The following is a 13310-nucleotide window of genomic DNA, read 5'->3' as shown; positions in this document are numbered from 1 at the left end:
CCAGAAAATTCTGATTCGTCCATTTTCTACCAGAATTACTGTTTAATCCAACCAGACCATTTTTCTCAGTGTACTATATATTTTTTACGATTGTCCCAAAAATGACTAAATTCTAGTTAACTTACGATAATTAAAACCATTTTTATGATAATAATTATAATTTAGTCATTTTTGGTGTCAAATTTGATAGAACTATACATATATATAGTTATTATTAATAATAATATACAATATATAATAGTAATAACCATCATTATAACATATAATTATAGTCGTAAATACCGAAAACTTTTCTCCGAGAGAGAAAGAGTGGGTGTGCGTATATATTATAACACGATAACTCTAAATAAATTCTATCAGCTTTTACGTCGCGAAGAAGCTTTCAAAATTCCCACACGTTTTGCGCGAGAAATATTTATTAGATATTTCGGAGCAGGATTGAAAAATATCGATGATGAAAACCTTTTGCACTCGAGGTATAAAAGGCCGATAGTGCGATACGAAAGGGAAATTGATGACACAAGCGAGCGCATTTTTCTCTGACTTTCCTGGGAGTTTCAGCATCGTATGAAACGGATTTTCAATGGCGCGATCCGCGCGGCAAGGCGAGACGGGGTCTCTCGAGAGGGCCGCCTTTCCAGATTTGGGGTTTCACGCTCGAATTCTCGGCGATGATAAAGCTCGTCAAGCGATGGTATCAGCGATGGTGTGCAGCATCGCGTGCGTGATTAAGCGTGAGATTTAACACCCGCAGTCTCGCCGGGAGCATCATTATAATGGACGGAGTCGCCGAATCATCGCGTTTGATTTTGCTTTCTTCTGACAAAGGCTGTATTTTTTTTTCAATTACTAAACTCTTTTAAATCTCACAATGTTAATTGTATTCTAAATCTTATTATATATAACTTTACATAATAATTTTGAAAGAAAATCGTGTGGAATGAATATAAATTATTCCTACGAGAATCGAGAGGATTCCTTTTCAGTTTCGCATCAAAGGAAACTTATTATATTCGAGCCAATTTAATATTCTGAAATCAGTATCTATAAATATTACATCTCGCAAGATAGTCTTGATCTATTTTTGAGACTGCGAGGATTAAGAGGCTGGAGACCGTGAAACCGGATCTTGTCGCTTTTGTCACTTTAATGACTTTAAGGCGGCGCTCTCGCGCATTCTTCGCCTCCTCACGCGGATCCGAGATTTTTCTCATGTATCAGTCGCGGAATCTTTCTGGAAAACGCATAAACCGAGAGCGTGTCTCAAAAATATTCAAATCTTGGAAAAAAAATGTCAGGAGAAAAGAACATTGAACGGAAAAAGTAATCATTTCTATCAAAAATTATGATTTTTGGGGACAGTTAATTCTTTTTTGTATTCTGATTTCGGTCATAAAAGTTTGAAACATTTTGCTGTTTGTGAAAATTAATTGTTATTTATTGCAACGTAAAGAATTAATTTTAATATTACAAAAAAATTATGCCACAGATTAAAAAAGAAATGAATTTTGTACAAAAAAGAGTCGACAATTAACCGACAAACTAAAGTAAGGTTTGTCAATTAACGCGTGAGGCTTTGACTTTTTCGACAAACGAATTCTCCAGAAAGATTGAGCGAAACGACGAACCCCGGTCGTTGGATTTCCGGCGCAATCGCGTTTCGATGGGTCGATAGCTCGTTATCGCATCGACCATCGAACGGCAAACCGACCGAAGTTTCACCCTCATGAAAGGGGAGAGGAGAAAAAAAAGGGGTGAGAGGAAGGGGGAGAGTCTGTGCAAAACGCGCTCGTTCCTTCTCTACCGAATTCGCGTGCAAACAATCGTCACTGCAGCGGAAAACGATGCTTAACGATCGTGAAAATGTTTCCCCCCGCTTTCGAGTATCGTCCTCGCGATGAGAGAATTCATTTTCCACTGTGGTCGTCAAAATCGATTAGAATCCGCACATATTATGAATACAAACGAGCACATTCGAGGTAATTTAACAGCAGAGCAAAGAGAAAGAGCAAAAAAGAAAGAGCAATTATTTTAGGATCAAAACTGTGTTCATTTTTTTAATTTAATTTATAAATTCAACCATCTTGCATAAAAATTTTGAATATTCTGCGATTTTATGGAGAAAAAATACAAGGTGATCCTTAAGTATTCTAAAAGATTTCGAAAGGAGATTTCTCATATAATAATTCAAGACAAAAACTTCATATAACCACATAAAGAAAAAAAATTTCATTTCTTCCAAAAGTTTCGAAAACCACTCGTGCCATTTTGATGTTCTTGAAACACACACAAAGTTTCATCAAAATAACCAGAGTAGTTTCCAAAATTTTTGAAAAAAAATAAAATTTTTCCTTGTATGAATTTTTTGTCTTCAATTGATGTAAGGAATCACCCTTTAAAATCCTTTAAAATACTTAAAGATTACCTTGTATAATTAATTTATTATTATAATGATTAGAAAATCAACTGATTATTTGTTTTCATAATGTCAACATAATTAGATTAATTAACATTAAATAACTATAATGATACAATTTATGTATGTAAAAAGCAACAATATATTTGGCAATTTTTAAATGGAAATATAGGTTTCCGTCATATCGTTGGATATTTGAATAGTAAGGAACATTTTAAACATCAATACGTTTCGTCGCGAGGACAAGACAGATGCGCAAGGACGATTCGCCGATTTATGCTGAAGCACGTATAAGCGTAAGGTGTCGAGACACGATATGGGTGCCAGCCGAGGTGACTTAGCACGCAGCACGAGAAAAAGACAGTAATCAAAGAAACGAGTTGGCAAACGATAAGTGACAAGCGAGTCATCTGGCAAACCGATCGCTTCATAGAAACACGGAATCGCAAATATAGAGGATTTAAAGATTAGATTACATGTTAGGCTAATGATAGGTCGACGAACTATGTTGACTATAGATTGAATCTATTCTTACATAATCGTACCGACGTGAATGGCACTCTTTTAATAGTACAGCTTATTGGAATCATAAAACTTCTGCTTGTCTAGAATCTTTGTCTAAGGATTTCTATTTATCAAGATGATAGGCGTTTATACCGTCAGAAATGGTGCCATAAAGTTAAAAGTGATTTATGACAGTAAGATGGTGTCGAGCTAGTAATCAAAGTTTATTCAAGAATTTCTAACACAGATCTTATAGATCTGTGTTATCACGAATGGTCATAATTTACCTTTTTAATCCTTTAAGATCTGACTGTTTGGAGATGTGGGACATATATATGGTTTAGTTATTTTTAAAGATTTGGAAAATCGCTGAATAAATGAAGCTAAATAATATAAAAATTCGAAATGGCAGATCCAAGAAATGAAATATTATCTAATTGTAATAAAATTGTTTATTATTGAGTTTTGAAAGAAAAATTGTTCAAAAGATAAATACGATCATATATGAAACTCTATATGTAATACAAATAAGAAAAATTGTAGTAATTAGTTGTATAATATATTGCTAAATAATATTAGAATTGTTTTATTAATAAAATCGAGTATTCATTGATAATATAAGACATGTATAAAAGCTATGAAAGATTCAAGAGATTTTCCCGTATCTATAAATAAGTAAATGGCATCAATCAATATCGTTTCTCCATCAATAAATATTCCTATCGTATTTCTTATCGTTGAAATACGAAAAGCTTGAAAATTATTTTATATACATTATATATAGTATAAATATCATTTAAAAAATTGATACTATCAGTTACTTATTTATTTGAGTAATTATCATGTGAAAATAATACTGAACATATTAATCCGAGAATTTTTCTATCTTACAACGTAAATAATTTTTCTATATTTCACGATTGTATTTATCGCAATATTTTTCAGTTAAAGTTTAAACATTGCCTTTAGTTGGACTGAATAGCTTAATATTTACTAAATATATGTGTTTTCTTAAGATGACCTTAAAGGGTTAAAGACAAAAGGCAGCATAAATAAAAACGCCGAACGCGACGTCACAAGTTTCAAAGTTAAAACCCCAATATGATAACAAGTTGGCACTGCCAACAAGTTGCGGTTTACCCGCACGATGCCAGGAAGATGTATCTTCGAGTTTATCGTAGCTCCTATTCTCGGGTGATTTCTCGGTAGAACGTCAGCCGGTCGAGTTCTTTACAGTTAGACGACCCGGAGAAGGTACTCGCGGCGCGGCGGCCAGACGACTCGCGCGGAGCATTCAGCGGCGCCGTACGCCATGCGGTGCGGCGTGCGGACGCCGGAACGTGAGGCTTCGAAAAATTCACTTTGAGGAGTGCGGAAAACTAAGAGAACTTTGAAGTAGAGTTAAAACCGCTCCTGGGAAAAAAAGTACCTCGTTCTCGAGGCACGAAGTACGGCGACGGGGGTAGCCTGAAGGTACTGCGGATCTCACCTGCGTCCTTGCCACCCTTCACGCAGATGCCAAAGCCATGGTGAGAGTCCGGCGGATCTCTCGTCATGGTGATTGTCCTTACGGTGAGCTCCTGAAGACTGAGCGGCTGCGAGATCGGCGACGTGGGCGGATTCCCAGTGTTCCCGGCCTGCTGCTGTTGCTGCTGCTGCTGCTGTTGCTGCTGCTGCGACTGCTGCGATTGCTGCTGTTGCTGCTGTTGCTGCGAGCCGCCGGACGCGGTCGGCGTGCCGCGGACCGTCGTCACGCTCGCTGGACTCGATGCCGGTGATTTGCGATCGCCCTGCCGTCGTTCCGCGACACTGTTGCCGAACAGCCTGGAGAAGATGAAACATTAAATTGTCATTTAATCGTATTTATATCGCTTACTTCCAAAGGGACGCAACTCAAAAAATAAACAGTACACTGAAAAAAATTTCTGGTTGAAAATGGACGAATCAGAAATTTCTGGTTAAATTTATTAGAATTCTAGTTGAGATAACCGGAATTCTGGTTGATACTATATTTCTAGTAAAATCTACTAGAATTCTTATTTTTACCAGAATAATTATATTAATCAGAATTCTAGTTATCACACACAACTAGAATTCTAATAGACGTAACCAGAAAATTCTGATTCGTCCATTTTCCACCAGAATTACTGTTTAATCCAACCAGACCATTTTTCTCAGTGTAAGAATCGTACTGGACCGTAAAATTTGAAACTCATCAAATAGGAAATAGAAATTCTGGCCATAACGGTCTAAGCTGGGATCTTTTTTTTTAATGCGTAACTAATTTAAATTTAATGCTTGATAATTCAAAAAATTAAGTTTTCTAGGAAAGGGGAATAGAAACCAAACAAATATATTAAACGGAATATAAGCACTTAAATACATATATTATAATAGTGTTTCTAAAAAATAAAGATGTTAATTAATAGATACAACGTATTTTATTGGATTTTCGACGGAATTGCATATTTAAAGGTTCGTAAAAAATGGTTATTAAAAAAGAAAGAAAATATGTTATACAATATTTTACAACAATTAACATTTTTTCGCCACTGGAGTGTAGAAACTCCCTAAATGAAAATATTTCCAGATTAATCATATTTTATATACATATATTACTTTAATAATTATATTACGTTAATTAATATGTTACATTAATAATTGCTCTCGTAGCAAAATTTGGTATTTGTCAGATTGCTGGTGCACAAATTTTAAATTAATCCAGAGAGCCAAAAGTCAATATCAGGGCGTTTTCAGAGAACGAAAAACTCGCAAGATGGAGTATTGTATAAGCCGCAAGTACTAAAAACGAATTACGCCTCAATGGAAAAAAGTGTGTCGTGTCGGATACACACAAATCTCCGAGAGTGATTTGCGTAATTCGATTTTGATACGTATCGGACGTGCTGCAATGATGGAAGAGCATCTTCCATCGCTGGCGTTGCTGGAGGGACGTCATACCTGAGCACCTGTTCCGGGGAGATGGCACCGGTGCCGCCGGTGGTTCCGTGACCCCGGTGCGATCTGTAGGGGGTCGCATGCGAGGAGTGATGATGGGGCGCGCTGGGCGGCCTCTCGACGATGGTGTAGCTGGTGCCAGGCGGACTGTAGTAGCCGCGGTGTTGGCCGCCATGATGCCGACTCGTGGTGACGGGTTCGAGGTCCTCGGCCTCGTAGCAGCCACCGGTGCCGCTACGCAGGTAGTGAGAACCGCCGCCGGCGCCACGTAGGAAGTGCGTTCCGGTGGTACCGCCGCCCCATTGCAGCTCCTGCAGCTCGGAACCGTAGTCCTCCGTGCTGCTGGCCATGCCTCGGCTGGCGATCGGCTCCGCCTTGGTCACACCTGCCGGACAATAAACGAGCGCGCAATTGCGGTCAGCGCGGAATCGATCACCATTATGGAAGGACACGCGGACAGGTCGGCGGATTGCTTGATTGCTTTGAGTTGCATGCAGGCGAACCGCAACGCGTTGCATTTCAGTAATGGGGATATTTTTATTTAGAACATTTTAATTAGGAAAGAGAGAAAGAGAGAGAGGAGGGGGAGGAGAAAAGAAGGACGGTAAATTATATCTGATTTAATTAAATTACTTGAACTGAGAAAACTCGTATTTTTTAATTTAACGGTTTTGCTTGAAGCAGAACAACTTTATTTGAAAATATTTTATGTAATATTTAGCATTAAACTTTAAGAATTTTCGTTTTTTTTCCTTTGTATATTTTTTTTTCATTTCAATCAATTTGGTATATTTTTGGAACTAAATTCTAAAATTTTCCTTTTTTTCTCTTCTTTGTGTATATCTTTATACTTCAATAATTAATAATAACATGAAAATACATCAGTAAAATAAAAACTTTTTATGTGATCAGTTAATAGACAGCACAGACACTTAATCTTTTGAGGGTCGGAGTTTTCTCTAACAAAGTAATTTATAGAGTATCTTATTTTTTAAACGTTTTTGATGGTTGAATTCGATTCTGGCAGCACATTCTAAAATTCAAATTTCAAAAAATAATCTGACTATTTTGAAACTAGATTTTAGAGGTTCTTGATATCGCTGAGTTTGAATGTAGCCCGAAAATGTCGAATTTTAAAAAAGTAGTAATCCATGAAATGTTACAGGGCTCATATTCAGAATTTGAAAATCAACTTGGAAATCTCTCTCTCTCTCTCTCAGTTTTACTATTATCTGTTTGTGTAGCACTGATGAACTTTAAATAAAACGAAACTCAAAACTTCGTATTTTGTTTCACAATTAAAAATTTACAATTAAAAAATCGAGTATATGTGTATGTGATGATCAGATTATTTTTTAAAATTTCATTCGCCATATTGAATCCAGCATTTTGAATTTTTTATTTTTGACCTCACAGATTTGAATGAAATTATTAAAAACTATCCCATAGACCAAGTTTCATAAAAATGCATAAATAAAAATGCAATCGAGTAGTTTACAAAATAAATGGGATCACCAATCCGCAAAAGGTTAATAATAAAAAAGTTCTAGAGAAAATTTACATAGAAATTAGTGGAACTTTCGGATATAAAAAATGTAAGATAAGCAGCTTTGTTCCAGAATATTTAACGATTTTTCAATGTTATTTCAGGAGAAAACCTGTACACGCTTTTACATTAATATATTATGAGGTTAAGCAACAGCAATCCTTGACTCGGACATCCGAAGCGGCTTAAACGTAAAAGCCACGGCCTGAATTTCAGGGATGTCAGCCAGATCGATCGCGATTCTCGTAAATAAGTCAGGAGACACCGCGAGTTCCCGAGAGACATTTTCGTGTTTACAAAGAAACTGCCTCGACATTCAAATGTCACATTAACACAATTGAAAATTTTATTAGGGAGGCCTTTCTCAGAAATCGCGTCCCCATCGGAAATGGAAACGCAAGAATTTCTACCGTGATAATCGAGCGACACGCGCAAAACTCCAATACGCGTCCTTTCTTTGCAAAACTTTTAATATTTTTAACTTTTAATACTTGTAACTATAATTACATGATATTCTACGATTATTATTGCTAACGTTAGCAAAAAGAATTATATTTATAATTTTGTAAAAAAAATATATACATCAGTTAGTACCGAAAATGATTATATATAAATATAGTTATTATTACTATAAAGATAGTTACAGTTATCACAATTTAACTATAATTTATAGTCTTTTCTGGACCAACCATCAACCAAGTCATAATTTCAAAGCGCGCTATCAGTTTACAACTCCATCCATTTTTTCTGTGTCCTGCGTTCTGCGTCCCTACAATCATATCATAGTAATTAAAATACGTTAGGTTAGTTTCTAGTTTTGCGACCTGCGACCCGTGTTCTGCGTCTTATGTAGAACGGGCTTAAGACGTAGAACGCGGGTCGCAGGTCGCAAAACTAGAAACTAACCTAACGTATTTTAATTATGATATGATTGTAGGACGCAGAAAGTTCGATGAACTTCAACTTTCGCGTTCTGCGTTCTGCGTCCTACAATTATATCATAATTAAAATACGTTAGGTTAGTTTCTAGTTTTGCGACCTGTGACCCGTGTTCTGCGTCTTATGTAGAATGGGCTTTAAGCTCGATCTACATAAGACACAGAACGCAGGTTGCAAGTGAAACGTATTTCAGATTGCAATAGGCTGCAAACCGCAAAACGTAGGACAGGAATGTGTCCATCTGCGCCATTTTTCAACATTCCAAAATGGCGCAAATGGACACATACTAACAGACAACAAATACTTCACTCCTATAATGCGTCATCCGTCTAGATATGATACGCGAATTTAAATTTAAAGCGACATTCGATCGGTAAAATAAGCAGCAATTTTTGCGCGATAAAAACAATCGCGGAATTCGCGCGGATCACAAGAACAGAGTTTTCTCGAGCTGGGCTTAGATTTGAATGACGACTTTTACGATTGATTGATTCATGCGATTTATATCTGTACTGTATGAACGATCCTGTAATGAATATGTTTGAAAGATCGATTTCGGATCCGTTTTAATAACAGACATCTTCGTCGCGAAACGATATGTTAGTGTGGCAGAATCAGCATGGCAGAGGCGAGTATTATAATAACGACAGCGGTGTGCTGAGTCTTGCTGACGATACGATAGGAAATATGTTAAGCGACGAGTTTCCAAATGATTTGCAAGAGGTAATTCAATAATATCAAGCAATCATTTAGGTTAGAGTGTTAAATAAACACTGTTGAACTAACATTTTTATGTCACATGTGGCACGTTAAAATAATAAAATGTTTTGTTCACATCCTTTTTCCCCTTTTTTCTATAAAATAACATCTGCTGATGTCTACAGATAGTGTCGGTTAAAACGGAAGACAGCATTTTGCAAGAAGTATCAAAACACATCAAACGTACTATAAAATCAAACAATCAACAGAATATAATGATGATGTTGAACCAAATGTTGCAGGAAATATCAAAGTTAGTAGCAAAGAGAATCATAAGGCAGAGTTGCAAAAGTAGGTCGAGATTGGAGAAAGTACTCCATTTGAAGCAGTATTTAAACAATCAGCTTTAGAGCAAAAAGAAGGGTATGATACAAAATATTTATTTTACTCGCAATTTAAGTTAAATTTTGAACGTAACAATTGACTCAGTGTTTAAATAATTCAAATTTTCGCAAATTAAATCTATTAAATTTAATAATTATTTTACATTATTTTAGGAGTCCCAATAAAAGTTCTCAATTGTCTGATTTTGAGAAGTACTTCAAACAATAAGCTGCTCTTGCTGAACAAAAGAGAAAATTAAAGACTGTATCTAAGATACCTGATAAAGATACAATACCAATCAAAAAAACAAAATTACCTGATGCTGATATAAATACATAATAAAATAAATTAGAAGTTACTTTTATAGAGCGAAATAGAGAGAGAATCATTTTCAGTGTTAATTATATATTAATTTTTAATAAAGTTATAACTGTAATTATTACAAGTATATAATATTACTAACAATTGTAGCAATAATAATCGTAATTATGGTAGCACGTATAATTATCACAAATACTAAAAATTTTTTTTCCTAGTGTACGTATAAAATTGTCTAGGAACAAACTACATACGCTAAAGCGCTCGTTTGTGAATTTTTGTGCATAATTTCCCCAAAATCCAAGATCATCTAGAAATTCACCAGAAATATCATCCTATTTTCTTAAATATTTCTCTGCAAAGCGGCGAGATATGTTTCACCGTACAGACATGGCGACGTGATCAAATCACGGCAATCGTTCTAATTCGAACTCATTAAAGTTGTAATAATGAATTAATTACCGTAATGATGGAATAACAGAACCGCGAAATCGCGACAATCAAACGTATTTACGTCGCTAGGCAATTAATCACGTGTCTGTTACTATTTGTGGGCATTGTATGTGCGCGCATAGGTATGCGGAATTTACAGATTAATATCGAAACGACGCCGAAGGTGCCTCCGAATAATTTAGATGCTTTTTTTCAGACGTGTCTTGGCCGTTTACTGTAGCGTCCTCCACGAACGCATCCACGAATATTCGCGATTTATTTTTACACCGCGATCGATTGCAGTTTTTTCCATTGTTATCATCGGGCTGCCGTGACGTGAACCGATTACGTTATCGATTCCCCGCAGGACGGGAATAACGGGACAATTAAATCCGTCGCGAAGAGAAACTTCCTTGTCGTGACTGTCTAGTGATTTTAGATAGGATCTTTAACGTGAGACCCGCCGTCGCACCGTGGCCACGGTAATGACATCATTTTCTGGGGCAAGCCCGCTGTAACTCCCTAATGGCCTCATGCAGGAAGTCTTCTGTTATCGTCGGAAGAAAGTTCGGTTGGTCCTAGAGATAATCACTGATATGCCGACAGCTATATACGAGAATGTTCAACCGAAGGGTTTTTTTTCTCGCGAATTCTTCGATCGATTTAGGAAGGATTTTTAGCAGGTAAATTAACGTTGAAATAGTTGGCGATAAATGTTGAGTACACTGAGAAAAATGGTCTGGTTGGATTACTCTGGTGGAAAATGGACGAATCAGAATTTTCTGGTTATGTCTATTAGAATTCTAGTTGAGATAACTAGAATTCTGATTAATATAATTATTCTGGTAAAAATAAGAATTCTAGTAGATTTTACTAGAAATATAGTATTAACCAGAATTCCGGTTATCTCAACTAGAATTCTAATAAATTTAACTAGAAATTTCTGATTCGTCCATTTTCAACCAGAAATTTTTTTCAGTGTAGACAAACTATATAATCCTGAATAGTTCAATTTTTTTTTAAAAAGCTAAATATATTTTTTTTATCTTAAGCTTAAACTAAGCAGTTAGTCAAACGTATCTTTTCAAATATTAAAGTAAAACTTTAATTCTTCTGCTTTTTTATCAAATTTACTGATCGTTTGGGTTAATATGATCAGAAGCTATAAAAAGTAAGAAATAAAACATTTTCATAATAAGTATCTTGCATTAATAACAAAGTTATCAAACTAGAGAGAAAATTTTTTAAATAAAATTAATTCTCGGTTACTTTTTAGGTCAAATAAAAACTCGACCAGGATTAAATAAAGTATTGAATTTATTTATTATATATATATTCTAGTGCACTTATTTTCATGAAAAAGCAAAATTATTTTCTTGTAAAATTATATGGCTTGCGTTTTGCTTAATCACGCAATTATAACACAAAGTATTTCGAAACATGCAACTTTGTGCCGTATTTTATATTAGTTTCATAATAAAATAGAGCAGCGTTTATATGTAAATTATTACAATTTAATTATAATACAATTAAGGCAAATATATTTGAATACATTTTCCTATAAATAATTCTACATTATCTTCATATTTCCAATATTATCATACACATTTTACAATCAGAGAAGTGTTATATTTTTTTGTAAGATAGGAACGATAACGATCGTGTTATTCCCAGCATTCGCCTTGGAATTAAATTCCCGTCATTCCTTTCTTCGTCGCATTGTAATACAAGGGAGAGATTAAGTCGTCCTCTACGAAAGCGTAAAGGTCGCGCGGTATGCTTAGTATTTGATATTGCAACAATGTATCCTAATATCGTCGTCACTTCGCGCTGACAATCAAGACAGTTCCGTCTATTGCGAGACAAGCCAACCTTGACACTGAGAAAGACTTGTTTGCCATCGAAGGGGACGGGAGGGGGAGGGAGATTGAAGTCGCCCCTGGCGGACGCTCCTGCGGGGGTCACGCTGAAGGAGCCGCGCGGTGAAGGGGTGGACTCCGCGGTGAGGGCTGTGTGTCGTGTGTTCCGTCATGTACGAGGGTGGGCCGATCAATACTGCGACTGAACACCTGAAGCCGACTTCATTCAGTCGACACCTCCATTTCATCCCCCTTCGTCGGGACCGTTGGAACTTTGCTACTACACTCAGCGATTATAGTGCATGCCGCCCGCAACGGCCGTGATTAGAAACTGCAGCAGAGCAATGCGATAGCGGACGGCTTATGCTGATACGGCGGACTCACCTTTTTTTACCTTCGAAAGAGATTCTGAGATTTATATCCCGTGTAAGGTTCTGTACTGAGAGAGAAAAATGCAATTACAGTAAATTAAGATAGTTTATAATCATTTTCGGTACTAAATATATTTTTTGATAGAAAATTATACGTAAAATCTATAGGTGAAAATACAAAATTTTTAACTGAATTATTTAAAAATGCATTAAAATAAATGTAATAAATTATTTCATATATTAAATTTATGTCAAAATATTTAATAAATAATTAGATTTATTTAGATTTTTAAAGAGTTATTAGAGCTATTAAGAAAATAATTAAAAGAAAAGAATTCTTTATGAAATGGAATAATTTAAATTTGTATAAATTAAGAAAATATTTTAATATAATAAATAATAATAATGATAATTAATTCTTTTTATACAACTAAGTAATGGCTTCTTGAGTAAATCAATCTGATATTAAAAAGAGCATGCGCTGGTTTTTATTGCGAATATCTAATATTGTTTAATTTTGTTTCATAACAAAAAGTACTAGACATTTCGACCATTGTTAAGTCATCTTCAATAGTTTTTAAATACAATGTTTATCTATTTCGTCGTTAACTATTTTTGTCATTCTTCTATCCTTATACATAATTGTTATAAAGAACGACGAAATAGATAAACATTATATTTAAAAACTACTGATGATGACCTAATAAATAGTCGAAATGTCTAGCACTTTTTGTTATGAATAAATAATAATAGATATTCGCAATAAAAACCAGTGTTGACTTACATGCTCTTTTCGATATCAGAATGATAATTAATTAAATTAAAAAAAATATTTTTTTCAAAGTATAATTATAATTATTATTACTATCATTATAAAATAACAA

At 35.2% G+C, this 13310-nt stretch overlaps 1 protein-coding gene across 1 annotated transcript in view; it reads right to left on the bottom strand.

The window, feature by feature from the left end:
• Window positions 1–13310, bottom strand: part of dysc (whirlin protein dyschronic) — a 122946-nt gene that overhangs the window by 84944 nt on the left and 24692 nt on the right. Inside the window, exons 2-3 of the mRNA XM_018505929.1 lie at window positions 5882–6263; window positions 4350–4744 (exon numbers count right to left, since the gene is read on the bottom strand). Of these exons, the coding sequence (XP_018361431.1) occupies window positions 4350–4744; window positions 5882–6228 (742 nt within the window). The 5' untranslated portion in view covers window positions 6229–6263. The remainder of the gene's footprint in view (window positions 1–4349; window positions 4745–5881; window positions 6264–13310) is intronic.

This window comes from Trachymyrmex cornetzi, unplaced genomic scaffold (genome assembly GCF_001594075.2).
Source record: "Trachymyrmex cornetzi isolate Tcor2-1 unplaced genomic scaffold, Tcor1.1 scaffold220, whole genome shotgun sequence".
NCBI lineage: Eukaryota > Metazoa > Arthropoda > Insecta > Hymenoptera > Formicidae > Trachymyrmex > Trachymyrmex cornetzi.
This window is presented reverse-complemented; position numbering and strand designations above follow the sequence as displayed.